This window comes from Leucoraja erinacea, chromosome 2, assembly GCF_028641065.1.
Source record: "Leucoraja erinacea ecotype New England chromosome 2, Leri_hhj_1, whole genome shotgun sequence".
NCBI lineage: Eukaryota > Metazoa > Chordata > Chondrichthyes > Rajiformes > Rajidae > Leucoraja > Leucoraja erinaceus.
In genome coordinates, this window is record NC_073378.1 from 48,401,602 (window position 1) to 48,427,095 (window position 25,494).

At 41.7% G+C, this 25,494-nt stretch overlaps 1 protein-coding gene across 1 annotated transcript in view; it reads right to left on the minus strand.

Moving 5' to 3' along the window:
* The window catches only part of kcnh8 (potassium voltage-gated channel, subfamily H (eag-related), member 8), a 104,305-nt gene that overhangs the window by 23,926 nt on the left and 54,885 nt on the right, over positions 1 to 25,494 (minus strand). Inside the window, exons 4-6 of the mRNA XM_055656487.1 lie at positions 24,569 to 24,610; positions 23,412 to 23,767; positions 1,415 to 1,521 (exon numbers count right to left, since the gene is read on the minus strand). Of these exons, the coding sequence (XP_055512462.1) occupies positions 1,415 to 1,521; positions 23,412 to 23,767; positions 24,569 to 24,610 (505 nt within the window). The remainder of the gene's footprint in view (positions 1 to 1,414; positions 1,522 to 23,411; positions 23,768 to 24,568; positions 24,611 to 25,494) is intronic.

Here is a 25,494-nt window from a genome sequence, read left to right on the forward strand (position 1 = left end):
CTTACAGCGTTTGAGACCCAGGTTTGATCCTAACTATGGGTACTTGGCTGTACGGAGTTTGTACGTTCTCCCTGTGACCTGCGTGGGTTTTCTCTGGGATCTCTAGTTTCCTCCCACACTCCAAAAATGTACAGATTTGTAGGTTAATTGGCTTCATATAATTGTAAATTGTAGCAATGTTCCAAAATTTTGAGATTTAAAAAATCAAGTCTGCAATTTATCAGATAAAGCATAAAAGAAGTTTAATTTGACACTTAATTCACTTTCATATCTTCAGTATTAAAAAAGGTGTGGCCATTTTCATACTGAAATTAGCATCTTGTTCCCTACTGCTTTTCCATTGACTTAACTCAAAAGCTGTGACCGAGGACAGTCAAAAGCCCATAACTTTCTTAAAAATTAAGAAAACTGAATGACATTTTCAGTTATTATAGATTGAAGCATTCTGAAACAAATATGAAACAATCTTACTTGGATAACCTGAAATTAAAACATATAGTTAGTTAGTTACCTAATTGTAGCTAATTGCAAAATTCAATTACTAGATCTAAACATCTATCCATTTCTTAAGAAAAGGTTTCTTTTTTAAATAGCCTAAGTGTCCAATTAACATTCGCACAAGAATTCACAATATAACATGATTTTTATATCTCATTGTCATGAATTTATAGACCAAATGGAAGGAATTTAATGTTTAATTCCCGTAAATTAATGGCCATTTAAATCATCTTGCGAGTGGGTTTTTGTGGTACATGATTGATTGGAATGTTGCGGATGCAGTGAATTTGAACCCCATATCAGCAGGAAAAACTCTGCCGGTTCGTATGAGGCCAAAATCAAATTTTCGCTAATAAAATTTGGATTAAAGTCATCCTAAGAAGCAACTTTGTATGTAAAATAAACGACTTACATTATGCTTTGTCCCCTATGTGAGATCCGTCCCATTGTAGGCGTTGAGGGCGTTTGAAGTAGCATTTTTAGTTTACTCCAGCGATTAAATTGTCCCTCGATTTAAAAAAAAAACTTTCGAGAACGGAAGTTGGAACGATTTTACTGCATCAGCTAGCATCCCGTGAAAATATATCTCGGACAGGTAGGAGAAAACAACATTTTAATCCCGCCCCCCCCTCCCCCCCCCAAGGCGCCAAAGTCGCGCACACGGCCAGTGGCAGAACTGCAGCGCCGCTGAAGGTAAGTATTGTAACATCGCTATAAATTGCACCTAATGTGTGTAGGATAGTGTTAATGTGCTATGATTGCTGGTCGGTACAGACTCAGTGGGCTGAAGAGCCTGCATCTGTGCTGTATCTCTAAACTAAACTAAATTCTTCATGCATTTTTGTTTTATAATATTTATTATAACATTGATTGAACATCGCACTTTCTCTGTTTATGTATCTATAGCATTCATTACCTCTTGCTGTCGAAAGACTGAATGATTCTTGCCCCATATTTTCAGTGCAGAATTCAAACCTTTCATTCATTTTTGAACTTTTCTCATCTTCAATGCCATCAACAATTCTATAGAAATGAAAAACTCAATTGTATTAATAAGCAATGATAAAAAAGAATGATCCATTTCATTTGTGAAAAGTGCTGTTTAAAGATGTAGTTTCAATGTATATCGGTAGCAAAATGCAGTGATTTAACAGCTCCATTTCACTAAACTAAACTGCTAAACTAAACTATGATGACATTTTCGTGTTGAATGAACCAAGAAAATCAATTCAAATTTTCATTGGTGTTCAGGTCAAAGTCAAATCATAATTAAGTGGCTAAGTTATTTCTTCCCATCAAGCTCTTGAACACTACAGAACACTAACTTATAAACTATGGACTTTCTTTGGTGGCATTAAGGACTTTGGGCTTTTTTTGCACTAGTATTGGGGTTATTAATTTATCAATTTTTTATCCACACATTTTATCTATAAATACTATATATTATCTAATGATTTCATTGTTCTGTTGACAGTACATATGACAATTAAATACTCTTGACATGGTATACACAACATGAATTCAGTCTACTCAGTATTGCTAGTCAAGGAGAAATAATTTGATCTTTGGTATCTTTCGAATGGTATGTTAGCATTCATAGCAAAATAATTTGAGTATAGGAGCAGGGAGGTTCAACTGCAGTTGTACAGGGTCTTGGTGAGACCACACCTGGAGATTTGCGTACAATTTTGGTCTCCTAATCTGAGGAAGGACATTCTTGCTAGAATTTAGAAGATTGAGGGGGGATCATAGAAACTTTCAAAATTCTTAAGGGGTTGGGCAGGCTAGATGCAGGAAGATTGTTCCCGATGCTGGGGAAGTCCAGAACAAGGTCACAGTTTAAGGATAAAGGGGAAATCTTTTAGGACTGAGACGAGAAAAACATTTTTTATACAGAGTGGTGAAAGTCTGGAATTCTCTGCAACAGAATGTAATTGAGGCCAGTTCATTGGCTATATTTAAGAGGGAGTTAGATGTTGCCCTTGTGGCTAAAGGGATCAGTGGGTATGGAGAGAAAGCAGGTACAGGATACTGAGTTGAATGATCAGCCATGATCATATTGAATGACGGTGCAGGCTCGAAGGGCCAAATGGCCTACTCCTGCACCTGTTTTCTATGTTTCTATTTTTCATTAACTTTTACAGTGTCTGGTGGAGGTTCATACTGCTTTGGGTGAAATTGTATGGTGTGTGACTTATTTCTTGAGTGCAAGAAATATTATTTAAACACAAGAGATTGCAGATGTTGGAATATTGAACAAAGCAGAAAGGGTTGGAGGAAGCCACTGGGTCAGGCAGCATCTCGGTACTATTATTAGATGAGGAAATACTTTTTCACCCAGAGAGTTGTGGATCTGTGGAATTCTCTGCCACAGAAGACAGTGGGGAGCAATTCACTGGATATTTTCACGAGAGAGTTAGATTTACAGTAGCTCTTAGGGTTAATGGAATCAAGGTATATGGGGAAAAAGCAGGAATGCGGTACCGATTTTGGATGATCAGCCATGATCATATTGAATAGTGGTGCTGGCTCAAAGGGCTGAATGGCCTACTCCTGCACCTATTTTCTATGTTTCTATGTTTCTATTATCTCGATAATATTTATACAGAACTAAACAGCATTGTCAGTCTTTACCTTAAATATTGTATGGTAGGCTACATGTCGCTGTGCCAGGCAGTGGATAATATTCAGACTATTAATAGACTGCATGTCCCTGCCTGTAACAATGCTGATTCACTGAAGTCATTTGAATGGGCAGTTGGATAATACAGGCATGGTTTCACGCTGCCAAACAGTGACATGTTTTGCACCGATTCCTGCCATTGTTCACTCCAAAATCCTTCTTCAGAATGAGCAATCTTTCTGCATTATCTGGTTTTCCAGCATTTTTATCATTGAGGAAACGTTGCTGTAAACTGTAGCTCAGTGTAATATCTGGTCAAAGCATTCATGAGTTTATAGAAAGAAAATAAATGTCTTGCATATAGTGGCGTTCTTCTCTCGCTGAATGGATCCCTTCTCTGCTTTTAACAGTTGAACCCATAATGACACAGGAGGAGGCACAGTTTCTCATTATAGAGCATAGAACAGTATAGCACATGTCCCTTTGCAAAAGCCCACAATGTCTGTATCGAACATGATGCCGTCAAACAAAGCTCCTCTGCTTGAACATGATCTTTATCCCTACAATCCCTGCATATCGTGCATCATGCAGGCGGCACAGTGGCACAGCGGTAGAGTTGCTGCCTTACAGCACTTGTAGTGCCAGTGAACCTGATTCGATCCTGACTACGGATGCTGTCTGTATGGAGTTTGTACATTCTCCCCGTGACCACGTGGGTGTTCTCCAAGATCATCGGTTTCCTCCCACACTCCAAGATGTACAGGTTTGTAGGTTAATTGGCTTGTGTTTGTATAGTTGGTATAAGTGTAAATTGTCCCTAGTGTGTGTAGGCTGTGTCAATGTCTGGGGATCGCTAGTCGGTGCAGACTCAGTTGGCCGAAGGACCTGTTTCAGCGCTGTATCTCTAAACTAAACTAAACGAAACTAAACTAAACTAAACTAAACTAAACTAAACTAATCACTTTGCCTATCTAAAAGCCTCCATCATGTTTGCCTCCACACCCACCCTTGGCAGTGTGTTCCAGGCACCCACCACCCTCTGTGTAAAAAGTTTACCCCCGTCATCTCTTTTAAACTTTGCCCCTCTTACCTTAAAGCTTTGTCTGTTAGTCTCTGATATTTCCACACTGGGAAATAAGTTCTGACTGTCAACCCTATCTATGCCTCTGATAACTTTATTTAGTTCTATCAGGTTTCTCTTCAACCCATGACGTTTGAGAGTAAACAATTGGTGTTTGTCCAACTTCTTATAGCTCATACCCTCTCTGCATTTTGGTAAACATCTTCTGCACCCACTAACATAAAACACTTTATAAGGTTATAAAAACAGAAAATCAGAAAAACAAAATATTGGGAAAATTCAAGAGATCAGGCACTATCTTTAGAGTCATTGATTCATAAAAGGCTATGACTTTGTGACTCCATCATTACTGCCTGACCTGCTAAGCTTCCCCCCACATTTTCTGTTTTGATTTCAGATTTCCAGCATCAGCATTTTATTTCTGATTTTCATTTTAATTTAATTTAATTTTATTCTGAAATAGACTTAAACTTCTAGATTTATCTCGGCATGAAAAATCTTTGTCCAGCATTAATACTAATAAACATCTGTGTTGACAAAAAGCATCAATTGTTAACAAGGAAATACACAAAATGCTGGAGTAACTTGCTGGGTCAGGCAGTATCTCTGGAGAGCATGGATAGGTAACGTTTCATGTCGGGACCCTTCCAGAAGTCCGGGTCTGAGTTCAGAGTCAGAAAAAGGGTCCCAACACGATCTATCACCTATCTTGACCTCACTATCTCCATTGCAGGTGATAGACTGAGTTCAGAGTCTCCTGAAAAAGGGTCCCAACACAATCTATCACCTATCCATGTTCTCCTGGGATATTGCCTGATCAGCTGAGTTACTCCAGCATTTTGTATATTGCAAACCAGCATCTACAGTTCCTTGTTTCTCTATCAATAGTTATCAACCCATGTGTCCAGTAGACTCCGCTCCATATTATTCATTGAAATGCTTATGACAATGTAAGCTCATTCTTCATTCAAACCTATCCTGTTAATAGAGTGCATTGCCGTAAGGATTTAATTAGCATGTCCTAGCAGGGAAGATCTCCCAGGGTTTTTTTCTCTTTAAATAAGTAGAGATCATTAAAGTAATGAAAGGAATTATAAGGTGGAGTGGAGAGAAAGTTCTCATTCACAAGGAGTTAGAAGCTAAGGGTGATAAATATAAAATGTCTTGAATTTAATTGAATGAACATTAAATTTCACCTTTAGCACAAATATTGCTTCTTCGTGTAAATAGCAATTGTGAAATTGATCTTAAGATGTGCCATGCATGTTTGTGAATCTGCAAGTTGTTCAGGGTGGATTTATTTTCCAGAAATGGGTTCTAAATAGGCTTTAAATTCACCTGCACTTGTTTAATGCTACTTCACAAGAGCTCAGATATACCCCAGCTATAGGCAATATATTTTCAGGTATTGTTAACTTGTTGTGTTTTGGCTTTTACCTGTTTGTAAAGGAATCATTGTTTCTGAAGGAACCATTTACATTTAATGTGCAAGTTCACTCAGGATTTACAGCATTCCCATAATCATTTTTCCAGGCAAAGTTGGGGATAAAATCCCAGCAGGATCCAGTGACGTTCCATTTGCCAGCTGAGTGTGAGGAAGACCACTCTGCATTGTGTTGAAGAACTACTGCACTGTCAGCAATAGTCTTTCAGGTGGGGAGCTGTTACGCCTCATGGGTATGTGGGGAATGGAGTGATATGGCATATATGCATGCCTATTAGAGTTGGTCTTGGCATCGTGTTAGGCGTTCTATCTCTTGACATTCTTTTGAAGGCGATCAGTCTTGATCTTGTCTCGTATTTTCTCCTCAGCCCCCCCCCATCTGGCCGACATATCATCAGAATTTGTGGACTCTTGTGTGCAAACTGGTTGCAGCATTTTGTGTTCTCCAGAGATGCTGCCTGATCCGCTGAGCTACTCCAGCACTTTGTATCTTTGATGGTTGGTGATAGGTGGAATAAGGTGAGGAGTTGGAGTCAGGTGAGAGAGGTAGAGAGAGATGCTGGAAGGCAATGTGAATGCGTCACCCTTTTCCGACAGGCAGTTAAGAATGTGAAACTTGCAGTGTTGACATGTGAACAGATACACGTTAGGTGAAGATTATGGATGTACTGATCACAAAAAAACATGATCAAGAAATTTAGTCTATCCTAAGTTACTGACTGTATTTTGGTATCTTGTTTCAATTTAGGGGCATTTAGAAAGCTGCTTTTTGTTTCATGCAGTCTAAATTAAAATGTGTCGTAAAGCAGAGCTTAGTTCAGTTTCTGTTCAGAGGTGGTGAATCTCTGGAATACTCTGTCCAGAGGACATGATTGTTTATTGGCATAATTTAGAACACTGATTGATAGATTTCTATCAATTAAAGATATAAAGGGATATGGGGATAGTGCAGGAAAATACCTTTGCAAGAGGATTCAGCCATGACCTTGCTGAATGGCAGGGGAAGATCACAGGGCTCGATAGGTTTTAGTTTTGTTTAGAGATACAGCGCGGAAACAGGCCCTTCGGCCCACTGGGTCCGCGCCGACCAGCGACCCCCACATATTAACACTATGCTACAGTGCACTCACAGGGAAAATGTTTACATTTACCAAGCCAATTAACCTACAAACCTGTACGCATTTGGAGTGTGGAAGGAAACCGAAGATCTCAGAGAAAACACATGCAGGTCACGGAGAGAACGTACAAACTCCATACAGACAGCACCGGTAGTCGGGATCAATTCCTGGTCTCCGACACTGCATTCGCTGTAAGGCAGCAACTCTACCGCTGCGCCACCGTTCATCCTGCTTCTGTCTTGTATGTTCTCTCTACTGCATGTCTAAGACTTAATATTTTAGGTTATCTCCTCCTGCACCCGTTCATTGATTTTGTCAAGGAAGCAAGAACATGGGGAGTGATGAAAAAAAAAAAAGAATGAACTGAGAAAACAACTCCATAAATTTCCAACATTTTAATGAGTTAGAGTTATTGTCATTGTCATACACCATGGAATCTGGTCCTTCGGCTCAACTTGAACATGTTGACGAAGAATGCCCCATCTACACTTGTCCCACCGACTTGCAATTGGCCCATATCCCTCAAAACCTATCCTATCCATGTACCTGCCCAATTACTCATTTACTTGTTTTATAATACATGCATCAGCCACCTCTTCTGGAAGCTTGTTGCATATATCTACCACCCTCTGTGTGAACATGTTGCTCCTCTGGTTCCTATTAAATCTTTCCGCTCTCACCTTGAACTTACATCCCCTGGTTTTGGATTTCCCTACTCCAGGTAAACGACTCTGTGTATTCACCCTATTAGTTCCCCTCATGATTTTATACAGCTCTAAAAGATCACCCCTCATCCTCCTATACCCCAAGGAATACAATCCTAACCTGTCCAACCCCTCCCTATAACTCCGACCTTAATGACCTGATAAACTCCTTGTAAATCATCTCTGTGCTCTTTCCACTTTTACAACATCTTCCCTACAGCAGGGTGACCAAAACTGTACACAATGCTCCAGATGCGTACATATGTTCACCAATGTCTCGTAAAACTGGAATTTAACATCTCACCTTCTATGCTCAATACCCTGACTGATGAAGGCTGATGTACTGAAGCCTGCTTGGCCACCCAACCTACCTGTGACACCATTTTCAAAGAACTATGTACCTGCATTCCTAGATCCCTCTGCTCTCCAACATTCCCCCAGGACTCTGCCATTTACTGAGAAGGTCCTGCTCAGGTTTGACTTCCCAAAATGCAACACCACACATTTATCTACATTAAATTCCATTAAAGGTAAAGATTTTGTGTCCATTTTAAGGATTGGATCTCTTTAAAAATATACATAAAGCTTCACAATTTGTGTTTGCACAAGGAGGTTGATGGTTTATTAATGTGATAATTAATGTTTTAATTATTTATTTAGTGTTTTTACAGCTGCTTGGTCTCAAAATATTCAGAGATGTCTGGTGAAAGAACAGCAACATTGGTATTCTGAGTATAATTGAAGGATCCTGACTAGAAACGTTACCTAAACAATGTTGTTCACAGATGTTGCCTGTTCCCAGTGTTTCCACTTTGAAGGAAATTACCTGAAATTCGGGAAATTCTGGTTGTCTTTGGGTAATTTTAGGGAAATTGAATAATTTCGGGAAATTTCCGCATCCGGCCCGCGAAGGGGTGTGAAGGTAATACAGCAATGCTGGTTTGGTGCTCAAAGGTTTAAACAGAGTGCTGTCAGTTTAACGCATGGGAATTTAAGCAAAGAGATGCAGCACTATGTGTTCTAAATATACCGCTACCGGCTGCAGCGCTATGGGCTTTAAACATAGCGTTATGGCCACAGCGCTATGGGTCACGGACTGTTCGGGAAAATTCTCGTATAACAATGAGTCTTTCTCAGTGGAAGTTGAGCTTTTGATTATTTTTCAGGCAATGGTAGAATTCTAGATACGCCTACTGGTGAAAAGTTACCACTGGCGGTGGGATTGCAGTTACATTGGGATTGGCTTTGATCTTACAGATGGTGGGTGAGCTCAAGGGGCAGAGTGGGAAGGAGAGAGGGAGAGGAGGGCGAGGAGGGAGAGGAGGGAGAGGGGAGGGAGAGTGGGAGAGAGGGAGTGAGAGAGGGAGAGAGGGAGGGAGAGAGAGAGGGAGGTAGGGAGGGAGGGAAGGAGAGGGAGAGGGAGAGAGAGAGGGAGAGGGAGAGAGGAGAGGGAGGGAGAGAGGGAGAGAGAGGGAGGGAGGGAGGGAGAGAGGGGGAGAGAGAGAGAGGGAGGGGGAGGGAGGGAGGGGGAGAGGGAGGGAGGGAGAGAGGGAGAGGAGAGAGAATTTGAGACAAGGAGATAGAGAGAGAGGGAGAGGGAGGGAGGGGGAGGGAGGGAAGGAAGGAGGGAGAGAGGGAGGGAGAGAGGGAACAAGGGAGGGAGGGATGAATAGAGAGAGAGGGAGGAAGCGAGCGAGAGAGGGAGAGTGGGAGGGAGAGAGAGCAGTGACTGAGACACATGAGAGCAGGTTGAAAAAACGAAGACAACGAAGGCTGTTGGTGGCAACAAAAGCTGCCTTGCATAACACTGTACAAGTGAGTAACAGAAGCAGGCAGATACGGTGTAGTTAAATAGATCTGTTTTGCCTTGTTCTTCTTTGTGTTGGTAACGTGAGCCCGCAAAAAAAATCCAACAAATAACACGGAGGAAGCATTTTTGAAAATTTCATCAAATTCCATGAAATTTGGGATTCTATTTAAGGGGATTTGTTTTGAGATGTGGAAGCACTGGTTGTCCTGCTGAGTTACTCCAGCACTTTGTGTCTTAATATGTTGTAATTTGTTGGTTTTACTCATAAACACATGCTCCTTCGTGCTGTGACCCCCATTCTTCTCATTGTTTCCAAAATAAAATTGGGGGAAACAAGAACCATGGTTCCCCATGGCCAGTTCAATTCCAATTAACGTTGTGAATTATTTGAAATTTCTAAGTCCAATTATAGAATTCCCATATTGAACAAAAATTCAAATTTTGATTTTTGTATTTGCACTTTGGGAAATTATTTGCAAACATTTGGGGCCACACATCTTCCTCAACAAGCATGCTTTTTTTCCCATAGTTTAATAATAATGTTTGCTTTTGCTGCTGATGCTCTAATCAATTCTGGGTCGTCACAGTATAATTTATGTTAGTTTAAAAAAATGTCATAACAAAGTGTTAAAGTATAATTTTATTAAAATATCTATCACAATTTACAGCTTAAAGTACTGCCTGTGTAGATAGCCCTACACGAGGGGTAATTATTTTCTACTGACAACACTTCTGTTTAAGTGTTTTTGTATTTTCAGGTAGATATCTCCATACAGTGAAAAATCCACCTCTGAGGCAAAGCCACAGTGGAATGATGTGGAACCAGACGAGGTGCTTCATGAAATTCTTATGGGAATGCATGACAAACAGCAGGTCATTACCTCACAAACTGGTAACAAATAGGCCTAGTGAATGGTGACTACTGCTCTCACCTTGTTCAGCAGAGGAAGTCTAACGGAACAAGATTGTCTGCATTCAATAGAAGATCCTGCAAATTATTTATTTAACCAGATAACATATAACCATATCACAATTACAGCACGGAAACAGGCCATCTCGGCCCTACAAGTCCGTGCCGACACAACTTTTTTTCCCTTAGTCCCACCTGCCTGCACTCATACCATAACCCTCCATTCCCTTCTCATCCATATGCCTATCCAATTTATTTTTAAATGATACCAACGAACCTGCCTCCACCACTTCCACTGGAAGCTCATTCCACACATTTATTTATTCATTTACTGAGAGATCTTGGAAAGACCAGTTTTATTGCCCACCCAAATTGTCCTTGACAACATGTCAGTGAGCTGTCTACATTATTTCGATCAAGTAAGGCTAAATAAAACAGCAAAATATTTCTAAATCGGGATGTTGTATCTACTGTACTACATGGAGGGGGGGGGGGGATCTTCAGATGATGGTGTTCTCTTGGAGATTGAACCCTTTGACTTTCTTTGTAGTAGAGGTTGCATGCTTGGGAGGTGCTGTCAGGGTAGCTTAATGAGGTAAGTGTAGTGCACTTTGTATGTGGTACACCCCACAGCCAACATTGACTGATGGTTAGGGGAATTAAAGTTGAGCAAGATATTTGCAGAAATGCCTAATGGCAGGAGGCGAAGAATGTGGGTCGAGGGGTGTTTTTGTAACTGGGCAACCAGTGGGGTTCCACAGGGCTCCATATCAGGTACCTTACTTTTTGGAAAAATAAAGACAAATTTAGGTGAATGGCTGAAATGTGTGGATGGTTACATAAAATAGCAATGTGTTTGACTGAGCAGGAAGGTTTTAGACAGCACAATATCAATGCTCTGCTCAGAACAGTGGAAAACAGAACTTAATCCATAGAATTGTGAGCTAATGCATTAAGAAGATGGTGCAAAAACAAAGAGAATACCTAATAATTGGGAATGTAGAAAGCAGTGTGGAAGAAGAAAGTACCTTAGATTGTTTAGCAACAAATCCTTAAAAGTAAGGTGATTAAAAACATGTAGATTGTCTTCTTTGTGAGAGAAAATAATATCTTGTGGATAAGAGCTGGAACACAATGCAACATCAATTGGATAACAACTTGACTACTGTACAATTCTGGTTTCCATGTTACAGTGATTACCCTGGAGAAGGTGCAGTGATTCATAAGGATATTTGCAGGAGTGGAAGTAGTTTGGCTTGGAGAAGAGATTGAGATTGTTCTCTTTAAACCAGATGAGATTGTGGGAGGATATAATTGAGGAGTAAAAATTATGACTGGCCGAGACTGAGTAAATAAAAAGGTCTATTATAATTAGCAGAGACATTAAACACCAGAGGGTGTAGATTTAGTAATTTGTAGAATGATTAGAGGCTAGTTGAGGAATGTATGTTTTCACCAAGACAATGGCAGTGGTATGCTTGGGGAATTGGTAGAGGCAGAACTGCCCTTGAGAAACTGCTTGAAACTGTGCCATGAAAAGATCAACAATGACATTGAATGCCAGAGCATGTGCAAGGGTCTAGGGAGCATTTTTTGCTTGTAATAATTCAAGTTCTGCATATAATTTTTAGTGCAATTATAGCTTGATGCTAGAGGCAAGAGGCAGGATTTTTTTTATTGTGTTGGCTTTTTATGTTTGATGGGCATGCAACAATAATGCAAGCTTCATCTCTGTAACCTCTTTCAGATTTATTAACTGGAAGTAATTTAATCTTCTGTAACTGCGAGAGAATGACAGCGGTCGGTACAACTCTAGTCACATCACGGTGAAGGAGCATGTATGTGGCCTGGACATTGAACTGATGGCTGTGGGTCTCCGCTTATGCTGTGTGCCCTAACATGCCGCTGTGGTGGCTGTTTATGTTTAATCTTTATGTAGTTTTGTATCTTGTTGCTTTTTTGGTATGACTTTATGCTAAATCAAAGTTCACTGTACCTCGGTGCACGTGACAATAAAGGACCATTGAAGCATTGAACTTCATATAAGGTTGCGAGTTTGAAGTGATTTTAAATTAAGCAATATTTTATCTCCATGTTTGAGTATCATCATTAATTCCATGTGTCTGAATCCAGAAACCTGTTGCAGTGACCTGTGATTAAATCCCTATGTATTACGCATGACTGCCTGGATAGTTATATATTGTGACATTGGGTGGCAACAGAAAGTTTAAATGGGAATTATTTTTGCAGTTATTATTAGTTTAGTCTCCAATACAAAAAAAAATGGAAGAGTTGTGAATAGTGAGGAAGGTTGTCAAAGGATAAAAGGAGGATATAGATCAATTGGAAATTTAGGTGGAAAAATAGATGGAGTTTTATCCAGACAAGTGTGAGGTGTTGTATTTTAGGTCAAATGCAAGAGGAAATTATACAGTAAATACAGAGATGGAAACCGCTGTCAAAACTTTTAGGGCAGGCCTGTACGAAGCTTTTCAAAAAGGGGGGTGGCATGACAGGATTACAAAAAACTTAATGTGAAATAATGTGTGCGCTGCACACATCACGAGCGTAAAGCGTGAAGTCCCTCGATGCCGGGGTCCAGGACCCGCTTAAGGGCCCTGAAGCTCAGGGGTTTTAGATGCTCTCTGATCCATTCTGAGCCTTGTTTTGGAGCATTTTTGCACCAAATATATGACCAATATTTCAGAAATTAACAGGAATCTGAGGTAGCTTTTTCACACAAAGGGTGCTGGGTGTATGTAACGAGCTGCCAAAGGAGGTAGTTAAGGCTGGGACTATCCTAATGTTTAAGAGACATTTGGGCATGCACATGGATAGGACAGATATAGATGGATATGGGCCAAACGCGTGTGAGTGGGACTAGTGGAGATGGGACATGTTGGTCAGTGTGGGCAAGTTGGGCTGAAGGGCCTGTTTCCACACTGCATCATTCTATGACTAAAACGTGAAGAAGAAAAATGCATGTAGATAAGTAGAGCAGATTTGCAAGAGGAGTGAAATGTAAAGGCAGAGAGAGGTCAAAGGAGTTGGAGGAATTGAGTGAAATCCAGGTTAGCCGGGAAGTGGTGTTGGGTAAATTGAATGGATTAAAGGCCGATAAATCCCCAGGGCCAGATAGGCTGCATCCCAGAGTACTTAAGGAAGTAGCTCCAGAAATAGTGGATGCATTAGTAATAATCTTTCAAAACTCTTTAGATTCTGGAGTAGTTCCTGAAGATTGGCGGGTAGCAAACATAACCCCACTTTTTAAGAAGGGAGGGAGAGAGAAAATGGGGAATTACAGACCAGTTAGTCTAACATCGGTAGTGGGGAAACTGCTAGAGTCAGTTATTAAAGATGGGATAGCAGCACATTTGGAAAGTGGTGAAATCAGTGGACAAAGTCAGCATGGATTTACGAAAGGTAAATCATGTCTGACGAATCTTATAGAATTTTTCGAGGATGTAACTAGTAGCGTGGATAGGGGAGAACCAGTGGATGTGGTGTATCTGGACTTCCAGAAGGCTTTCGACAAGGTCCCACATAAGAGATTAGTATACAAACTTAAAGCACAAGGCATTGGGGGTTCAGTATTGATGTGGATAGAGAACTGGCTGGCAAACAGGAAGCAAAGAGTAGGAGTAAACGGGTCCTTTTCACAATGGCAGGCAGTGACTAGTGGGGTACCCCAAGGCTCAGTACTGGGACCCCAGCTATTTACAATATATATTAATGATCTGGATGAGGGAATTGAAGGCAATATCTCCAAGTTTGCGGATGACACTAAGCTGGGGGGCAGTGTTAGCTGTGAGGAGGATGCTAGGAGACTGCAGGGTGACTTGGATAGGCTGGGTGAGTGGGCAAATGTTTGGCAGATGCAGTATAATGTGGATAAATGTGAGGTTATCCATTTTGGTGGCAAAAAACAGGAAAGCAGACTATTATCTAAATGGTGGCCGATTGGGAAAGGGGGAGATGCAGCGAGACCTGGGTGTCATGGTACACCAGTCATTGAAGGTAGGCATGCAGGTGCAGCAGGCAGTAAAGAAAGCGAATGGTATGTTAGCTTTCATTGCAAAAGGATTTGAGTATAGGAGCAGAGAGGTTCTACTGCAGTTGTACAGGGTCTTGGTGAGACCACACCTGGAGTATTGCGTACAGTTTTGGTCTCCAAATCTGAAGAAGGACATTATTGCCATAGAGGGAGTGCAGACACGGTTCACCAGACTGATTCCTGGGATGTCAGGACTGTCTTATGAAGAAAGACTGGATAGACTTGGTTTATACTCTCTAGAATTTAGAAGATTGAGAGGGGATCTTATAGAAGCTTACAAAATTCTTAAGGGGTTGGACAGGCTAGATGCAGGAAGATTGTTCCCGATGTTAGGGAAGTCCAGGACAAGGGGTCACAGCTTAAGGATAAAGGGGAAATCCTTTAAAACCGAGATGAGAAGAACTTTTTTCACGCAGAGAGTGGTGAATCTCTGGAACTCTCTGCCACAGAGGGTAGTTGAGGCCAGTTCATTGGCTATATTTAAGAGGGAGTTAGATGTGGCCCTGGTGGCTAAGGGGATCAGGGGGTATGGAGAGAAGGCAGGTACGGGATACTGAGTTGGATGATCAGCCATGATCATATTGAATGGCGGTGCAGGCTCGAAGGGCCGAATGGCCTACTCCTGCACCTAATTTCTATGTTTCTATGTATGTTTCTATGTTTAATGGGTGGAAAGGAACATAGGAAAGGAGGGGGGAGAGTGGGCTTGGGCAGATGGGTGAAGTGAAAATAGTCACAAAGTGCTGGAGTAACTCAGCGGGTCAGACAGCATCTGTGGAGGACATGGATAGATGACATATCACAGAGTGCTGGAGTAACTCAGTGAGTCAGGCAGCATCTGTGGAGAACATGGAAAGGTGACGTCACAGAGTGCTGGAGTAACTTAGTGAGTCAGGCAGCATCTCTGGAGAAAAGGTATAGATTATAGTTTGGGTCAAGACCGTTCTTCAGTAATATTCATGATGTGACATGCATAGACATTCCTGAACGTTACCCAAACCATCGTGAGCCACTTTGTTATGGTGCTTGCCCTCTCCTATAACATCTCTGCTGCCTTGGGTGATGCAGGACAGGACACAAGCTTTGGGGCATAGTGTGAAGCTGTTGCCGTCTGTCCCAGCCTGGTCAAAACCTGGATGGAGTGGATTTGGTGAGGATGTTTCCACTAGTGGGAGAGTCTAGGACCAGTGGCCACAGCCTCAGAATTAAAAGACATTCCTTTAGGAAGGAGATGAGCAGGAATTTCTTAAGTTAGAGGGTGGTGAACTGTGGAATTCATTGCCACAGACAGCTGTGGAGGTCAAGTCAATGGACATTTTTCAGGAGGCGATTGATAGGTTCTTGATTGATAGGGGTGTCAGAGGTAATGGGGAGAAGGCAGGTGAATGGGTTTGAGAGGGAAAGATAGAGTCATAGAGTGATACAGTGTGGAAACAGGCCCTTCGGCCCAGCATGTTCCATCTGCACTAGTCCCACCTGCCACGTTTGATCCATATCCCTCCTAACCTGTCCTATCCATGTACCTGTCTAACTGTTTCTTAAATGTTGTGATAGTCCCTCCCATAACTATCTCCTCTGGCAGCTTGTTCCATACACCTACCACCCTTTGTGTGAAAAACATATCCCTCAGATTCCTATTAAATCTTTTGCCCTTCACCTTAAACTTATGTCCTCTGCTCCTCGATTCCCCTACTCTGGGCAAAAGACTCAACCATATCTATTCAAATCATGATTTTATACACCTCTATTAGATCATCCCTCAGCCTCCTGTGCTCCATGAAATAGAGTCCCAGCCTACTCAACCTCTCCCTATAGCTCTGGCCCTCTAGTCCTGGCAACATCCTCATAAATCTTCACTGTACCCTTTCCAGTTTGATGACATCTTTCCTATAACATGGTGCCCAGAACTGAACACAATACTCTGAATGCGGCCTCACCAACTTCTTATGCAACTGCAACATGACCTCCCAACTTCTATACTCAGCCTGAACCGCTGGGTTACTCCAGCACTCTGTGAAATGTTACAGAACAGGGCAAGATTAGCAAGTTTGCTGATGATACAGAAGTGAGTGGTTTTGCAGATAGTGAAGATGGTTGTAGAAACATAGAAACATAGAAATTAGGTGCAGGAGTAGGCCATTCGGCCCTTCGAGCCTGCACCGCCATTCAATATGATCATGGCTGATCATCCAACTCAGTATCCCGTACCTGCCTTCTCTCCATACACCCTGATCCCCTTAGCCACAAGGGCCACATCTAACTCCCTCTTAAATATAGCCAATGAAGTGGCCTCAACTACCCTCTGTGGCAGAGAGTTCCAGAGATTCACCACACTCTGCGTGAAAAAAGTTCTTCTCATCTCGGTTTTAAAGGATTTCCCCGTTATCCTTAAGCTGTGACCCCTTGTCCTGGACTTCCCTAACATCGGGAACAATCTTCCTGCATCTAGCCTGTCCAACCCCTTAAGAATTTTGTAAGTTTCTATAAGATCCCCTCTCAATCTTCTAAATTCTAGAGAGTATAAACCAAGTCTATCCAGTCTTTCTTCATAAGACAGTCCTGACATCCCAGGAATCAGTCTGGTGAACCGTCTCTGCACTCCCTCTATGGCAATAATGTCCTTCCTCAGATTTGGAGACCAAAACTGTACGCAATACTCCAGGTGTGGTCTCACCAAGACCCTGTACAACTGCAGTAGAACCTCTCTGCTCCTATACTCAAATCCTTTTGCAATGAAAGCTAACATACCATTCGCTTTCTTTACTGCCTGCTGCACCTGCATGCCTACCTTCAATGACTGGTGTACCATGACACCCAGGTCTCGCTGCATCTCCCCCTTTCCAATCGGCCACCATTTAGATGATAGTCTGCTTTCCTGTTTTTGCCACCAAAATGGATAACCTCACATTTATCCACATTATACTGCATCTGCCAAACATTTGCCCACTCACCCAGCCTATCCAAGTCACCCTGCAGTCTCCTAGCATCCTCCTCACAGCTAACACTGCCCCCCAGCTTAGTGTCATCCGCAAACTTGGAGATATTGCCTTCAATTCCCTCATCCAGATCATTAATATATATTGTAAATAGCTGGGGTCCCAGTACTGAGCCTTGGGGTACCCCACTAGTCACTGCCTGCCATTGTGAAAAGGACCCGTTTACTCCTACTCTTTGCTTCCTGTTTGCCAGCCAGTTCTCTATCCACATCAATACTGAACCCCCAATGCCTTGTGCTTTAAGTTTGTATACTAATCTCTTATGTGGGACCTTGTCGAAAGCCTTCTGGAAGTCCAGATACACCACATCCACTGGTTCTCCCCTATCCACGCTACTAGTTACATCCTCGAAAAATTCTATAAGATTCGTCAGACATGATTTACCTTTCGTAAATCCATGCTGACTTTGTCCAATGATTTCACCACTTTCCAAATGTGCTGCTATCCCATCTTTAATAACTGACTCTAGCAGTTTCCCCACTACCGATGTTAGACTAACTGGTCTGTAATTCCCCATTTTCTCTCTCCCTCCCTTCTTAAAAAGTGGGGTTACGTTTGCTACCCGCCAATCTTCAGGAACTACTCCAGAATCTAAAGAGTTTTGAAAGATTATTACTAATGCATCCACTATTTCTGGAGCTACTTGAAAGTTGTGAAAAATTACAGCAGGATCTGGATCAATTAGGCAGGTGAGCAGAGGAATGGTTGGTTGCATAGTTCCTTGAAGGTCGTGTCGCAGGTATATCAGGTGGTCAAAAAGTATTTTGGCACGTTGGCCCTCATCAGTCAGAGTATTGAGTATAGAAGTTGGGAGGTCATGTTGCAGTTGTATAAGACGTTGGTGAGACCGCATTTAGAATATTGTGTTCAGTTCTGGGCACCATGTTATAGGAAAGATGTCAAACTGAAAAGAGTACAGAGATCCCCATCCTGGATCAGTCCAATCAGGGTTTTGTCATCCACAAACTTGAGAAGCTTGACAGAGGTGTCTGTGGAGGTGCAGTCATTGGGTGTGAAGTGTGAAGTGGTGATTGGAGTGGGGTGGGTGTAGAAGGGCCCAGTCTTTGCAGACTGAGGTCAGGCTGTGAGTGGGTGTGAAGTGTTGGGTGGGGTGGGAAAGGTTCCACTCTTTTCATACTGGAGTCTTGCCTTAAGTAGGTGTGAAGTGGTGAATGGGAAGGAGAGGGTGCAGGGTCCATTCTTTGCAGACTGGGGTCTGGCTGTGTTTGTTGGGGAGGGGGTACCAGGGTTACGTTTCTGATTTTCAAGCCTGCAGTAAAACTCATTCAGGTTGTTCGTCAGGTTGCCCAAAGAGCGGGGGGCTTTCCTCATAGCTGGTGATTTCTTGCATGCCCTTCCAAACTGAAGAAGAATCACTAGCTGAGAACTTGCTCCTCAACTTCTCAGAGTATCTTTCCTTGGCAGCTTTGATTCCTCTTCTCAACGCTTTATCGATTAGGCTATCTTTTAACTCTTTAACGATTAGGCTATCGGCTCGACGCATATTTGCCCCAGCACCCCCCCCCCCCCCCCTCCCCCCCCCCCCCCCCCCCCCCGTTTTCCGCACCTGAATAAATAGCAGGAACCTGAGGAGCATTGATATGTTGCTGGATCTTTGTGTGGAAGTCCATAGCTCTAGAGATGGTGCAGAAGGCATTCACATTGATATTGCCTGGATTAGAGAGAAATTACTACAAGAAGCAGTTGGATAAACAAATATTATTTCCCCTGGAATGCTGGAGGCTGACTGTTGATCAAAGAGAAGTATATAAAATTATGGGAGACATAGACATCGTAAAGGCCAGAGTCCTTTCCCAGTGTGGAAATGTCAAATGTCAAATGTCAAAGGCACCAATGACTGCACCTCCACAGACGCCTCAGTCAAGTTTCTCAAGTTTATGGATGACACAACCCTGATTGGACTGATCCAGGATGGGTCAGGAATCTGCCAACAGACAGGAAGTAACACAGCTGGCGTCCTGGTGCCTTTGTAACAACCTGGAGCACAATGCTCTTAAGACAGTGTAATTGATAGTAGACTTTAGGAGAGCTCCCCCTCCCCTCCCCTCCCCTCCCCTCCCCTCACTCAACATCAACAACACCATAGTCACATTTGTGGAGTATTTTAAGTTCCTTGGAACCATCATCTCCAAGGGCCTTATATGAGGGGTTACCATCGACTCCGCAGTAAAAAATGCTGAGGATGTACTTCCTGCGGCAGCTGAGGAAACACAATCTGCCACAGGCAGTGATGGTCCAATTCTATATGGCCATCGTAGAGTCTGGCCTCTGCTTCTCCACCATGGTCTGGTTTGGCTCAGCCACCAGGCATGACATCCGGAGGCTGCACCGAATCGTTCGATCAGCTGAGAAGGTTGTTGGCTGCAACCTCCCCCCCCCATTGACGAACTGTACACTGCAAGGGCCAGGAAGCAAGAGAGTAAGATCATCTCTGACCCCTCTCACCCTGGCCACAAACACTTTGAAGCACTTCCCTCCAGAAGGCGACTCCGGATTGTCAAAGCCGCCACTGCCAGACATAAAAACTGCTTTTTTTCCATGAGTAGTAGCTCTACTCAATAACCAAAAGTCTGTAGCCTCCTTTTGCTCTGGTATTTTATTTCATTCGCATGTTTAAACTATAATGTTTTATTATTAATGTTTAATGTTTTATGTGTTACTGTATGTCATGTTGTTACTTGCGAGCAGAGCATCAAAGCAAATTCCTTGTATGTGTACATACTTGGCCAATAAACATTCATTCAAGGTGAAAGGGGGACAGTTTGAAGGAGATGTTTTTGACAATTTTTTTTACAGAGATCGTATGTGTCTGAAAAACGCTGCTAATGGAGGTAGTGGAAACAGATATGAGAGTAGCCTTTAGGAGTCATTTGGAAAGGAAGATGACCAAGCATGGGATGGAGGGATATGGACTACATTCAGGCAGATGAGTTTTTGTTTAATATTGCACAGTTGTTGTCTCAGACATCATGGGCTGAAGGATCTGTTCCTGTGCTTGCTGTTCTATGTTGTAAACATAAGATACATTTAAAAATTATAGTTACAATCATTTTCATGATAATTAAACGGAATAATTATAAGGGATAAGCATCGAAAATCTGAATTTATTGGCAAGGCCTTGCATGAACAATTGGTTTCTTTCAAATTTTCAGCTATTTTATTGTGCAAAATGTGCTTGCAGGATTAATTTAGGTTTAGATAATCTAGAAATTATTGCTGGGAGTATTCTCTTATATTTGTAGATACATACAAACACAGTGAAATGCCATACTATTTACCTCATTCCTGAGGTCTGAGGTTCCCACCTGCTTTAAGAGGGTATCAATAATACCGCTGCCCAATAAAAGTAAGGTGACGTGCCTCAACGACTATCGACCAGTGGCACTAACGTCTGTGGTGATTAAGTGCTTTAAGAGGTTGGTTATGGTACATATCAACTCCTACCTCAACAAGAACCTCGACCTACTACAGTTCGCCTACTGACACAACAGGTCAATGAAGGATGCGATCTCACTGGCTCGCCACTCTGCACTGGACCACTTGGACAATAAAAACACTTATGTCAGGCTGTTGTTTATAGACTACAGCTTGGCGTTCAATACCATCACCCCTCTAAGCTGGTTACCATCTTTGGACACCTTGTGCATAGAGGAGAGGGATGAGGATGTCCTGAGTAGGGCTGAGGATGTCCTGGTTGGGTTGCTCCTGGGCCTGGCCAAGCTGGCCATCCACGAGTCATGGCGCCAGGCGGAAGAGGGCTTTGCCCGAGCCGGCTGCCTGTCCCTTTTCTGGGGTTACGTCCATGCCTGGGTTGTGTTAGAGAGGGACTACACGCTGTCCACGGGCGCCCTGGGGGATTTTCGGGACCGCTGGGCACAGCGCCGAGTTGAATGCATCCTTGACAATGATTGTAAGATAACTGTATAATAGTTTATTGTTTGTCGTGTATTATGGTGGTGTGTTCTGTTTTGTTTTTTACTGTACTGTATATATTATTTTATTATTTGAATAAATATTTTTGATTAAAAAAAAAGCTGGTTACCAAGCTCATGGAACTGGTTCTCTGCACATCCCTCTGCAATTGGATCCTCAACTTCCTCATCCACAGACCACAGTCTGAATTTGCATAAATACTTCTTCCTCATTAATAATCAGTACGGGTGCACCTCAAGGCCGCGTGCTCAGCCCCCTGCTCTACTCACTCTATACTCATGACAGTGTAGCCAGACACAGTGCGAACTCCATCTTCAAGTTCGCCGACGACACCACCGTTGTTGGACGAATTACAAATGGTGATGAGTCAGAGTATAGAAGTGAGATCGACCAATTGACCAAATGGTGCCAGCTCAACAACCTGGCTTTCAATATCAGTAAAACCAATTAACATGATTGTAGACTTTGGAAGAGGATGGATGAAGATCCACAATCCTGTTTATATCAATGGTGGATGGTGGAGAGAGTCAAAAACTTAAAATTCCTGGGGGTGCATATTTTCGAAGATCTTTCCTGGACCCAGCACACTGATGCAATTATAAATAAAGCACATCAATGCCTCTACTTCCTGAGAAGATTAAGGACAGTCGGTATGTCAGAGAGGATTCTCTTGAACTTCTACAGGTGTACAGCAGGTAGTATATCGACTGGTTGTATCAAGGCCTAGTTTAGCAACTTTAACGGCCAGAAGCGGAAAAGACTGCAAAAAGTTATGAACGCTGCCCAGTCCATCACCGGCTCTGACCTCCCCACCATCAAAAAGATTTATCGGAGTAGCTTCCTCAAAAAGGCTGCCAGCATCATCAGAGACCCACACCATCCTGGCCACACACTCATTTCGCCACTGCCATCGGGAAAAGGTACAGGAGCCTGAAAATTGTTACGTCCAGGTTCAGGAACAGCTTCTTCCCTACAGCCATCAGGCTTTTAAACACAGCAACCTCAAATAAGCTCTGAACTACAATAGACTATTATTATTATTATTATTATTATTATTATTATTACTGTTATTGTTTGTTTTGTGAGTATATATGTATGTCTATATATATAGTGTCATATTATATCATATATCATATACTTACTAAAAGTCTGATCTTGTATGTGTGTATATGTGTATATGTGTGTGTATATGTGGTTGACTTTATATCTTTGCAAAAACACTACGTGGTAACAATTACATTTTTACATATTCGGATTGACATTTCTCCACACGAGGCTGAGATCACCTTCACTGAACATTTTATGCTTTATTTCTCGACTTATTCTCGACTCATTACCGATTAAAATTCTAAAAAAGTCAAAAGACTGAAATTATAATGGTGAGCTTCAACTGATGATGTCACAATGGCTCAGCCAGCAGTGATCAGCTTCACTGAAGATTTCATCCTATATTTGACACGTTATTCGCAATTTGAGCTTTAAAAATGCCAGCTTTTACAAGATTTCTACATATTCTGATTCACATTTTTCCCCTCTAGAGAGAGATCACCTTCGCTGAACATTTTATGCTTTATTTCTCGACTGATTACTGATTAAAGTTCAAAAATATCAAAAGACTTTGAATTTAAAACGACCAGCTTCAACTGATGACGTCACAATGGCTCGGCTAGCAGTGATCAGGAGGACCACGCCTCCAGTGGGGGCTACGGTTAGGGATTTGGTGCGTTGGGGGAGCAGTAATTTTTTTCTCTCTCGTTTATCATTTATTTCATAGTTTACTATGTTTACATATTCTGTTGTGCTGCAGTGTAAGAATTTCATTGTTCTATCTGGGACATATGATAATAAAACACTCTTGACTACTATCATTTAATGGAGTAATTAACCAATTTAATGTAGTTTTCTAATTCAGTTAAAATAGTTCCTAAGTTCTTAAATTCATAAGTGATAGGAGCAGAAGTAGGCCATCCAGCCATCAAGTCTACTCTACCATTTAATCATGGGTGATCTATCTTTCCCTCTCAACTCTGTTCTCCTGCCTTCTAGGAGACAGTTAAAATAAATGTGTCAAATAAACATATAAGTTACTTATGAATGAATACCACTGTTACATAATAAGAACTATATTCCTATCTTTCAAGTTCAATGCAAAAAGTAAAATATAAATAATGTACAAAATATGCAGTAATGTCTGGCATTTGTAACTGAATGAGTTGTACCTTGGGCTGAGATCAGGAGAAGCAGACGCATTCAGTGTAGAAAGATGCAGCTTTAGACTTTTGGCTTTTCCATTCTTGAGATTAGTTGACTCATTATCCTGTCTGCTTCTGACCATAACATTGCCGCCCCTGATGGGAGATCGGAAGCATATTGGTCCTGAGAGCAGTGGTTGGTTAATTCCAAGAGAATTCCCAGCATTGATGGTCCTGTTGTGATTTATCGATTGATTGTGGGATGTAAAATTAGCAGACACAAGTGATAATGGGGTAGTCTCATCAACTTCTTCTACCTCCTCTTCATCTTCCACAATTGAAGCCAGTTTCTCATTTAGGCTGCCATTCCCATTGGACTCTGACTAAGTGTGAAAAAAAAAATCAGTTCAAGGTGTCATAATGCAATAGCCAGGACCTTAATAGTTCTTTTATGTCTCAGAAGTAACTAAACAAGATGCGGGAAGGTTAAAGATCATTTAACAGAATAAACTAGAGGGGGGAAATATTTATTTAGTGCCTCTTTCAGCCTCCACACCTCTCAAACACCTATAAAGTACCTTTGAAATGTCATTAAGAATGACATTTGCATCCTTATTAACAATGTTGAAAACCATATCACACAATTGGATCCCTCAAAATAGCAATGAAATAGAGAAAAAAACAGATCATCTGTTTATTTCACCCTTGTATAAATATTGGCAAGGACATAGGGATCCATTAATTTTCTATTCAGCAGATAATATCTTTGTTTTACATCATGTTTATTACTTGGCAAATATATTACATTTCATCAGTGTGTAGGAAAGAACTGCAGATGCTGGTTTAAATCTAAGGTAGACACAAAATGTTGGAGTAACTCAGCGGGCCAGGCAGCACCTCTGGAGAGAAGGAATGGGTGACGTTTCGGGTCGAGACCCTTCTTCAGACTCTGACCCAAAACGTCACCCATTCCTTCTCTCCAGAGATGCTGCCTGTCCCGCTGAGTTACTCCAGCATTTTGTGTATACCTTTACATTTCATCAGTAGTGTTGAAGGTGATCCTAGGTTGTTAGAATTAAAGTTTGGAACTAATAATTAAAATTGTAAAAAGTAATATTTTGTTTTTGAATTAAGAATTTGAAAACATTCGTAACTACAGAGTAACTAAAAATGTAGCAGCATACCTGGGATATCGGACAGGAATTCTGGGACAATCTTGAGATCCCCTGTAAAAATAAAGCAACAACATGAAAGTGATGTACTTTTATTTATTACGTTGTTATGTTGAGATTTGGAACACACGTTATGAAAGGGTGATACTGCCAGCATCAATAGAAATGTTGAAAAGGCAATGGGACCGTTTTTCTAAAGGGCCAGCACAATGATAAAGATTGCATGGCATTGTTCTGTGCTGAAAGATACCATGATTTCATGAAATATTGGGAAAGATTGCGAGTGAAAATGTCAGCAAGTCCATGACTTCTGCACATGCGTGGTCAAACAGGGAAGTCCCAAATTTATGTGACTGTGATTGTTGGATCAGCTTTCAAAGTGCACTGCCAATGGCCTTAGTGCCAAGTTCAAATCTTACAGAAAATCCCCAGAAATACTGCTGGATAATTGCCTCTTGGATCCTGTGCTAAGTTAGAAGAGCACTCGTTCACTAATGCATTGGAACATAAGCCAATACTTTATTATTCTTGTCTCAAGTTGTCTCAAATTCAGACAATGACAATAAATTTGAATACAATACAATACAATACAATATTATTCTTGATTCACAAGGAACTGCAAATTCTGGATTACAAAAAAAAAAATCCCTTCTTATGAACTCTTCAGTCTTTTGGTGCTGGCTTCTAAAAACTTTCCAATCTGCTGGCCCACCACCATTCCTTACCACTGTGTCTCCTATTTTTCAGTTTAACATTTTCCTTGACCTAAACATAAAGTACTCAATGGGCCAGACAGCATCCATGGAGGGAATGGATGGCTACGTTTGAGTCCAAAGGAGGGTCCCCACCTGAAATGTTGCATATCAATTCCCTCTACAGATGCTGTCTGACTCACTGAGTTACCCAAGAAATTTTGCATTTTATTCATTGATACACAG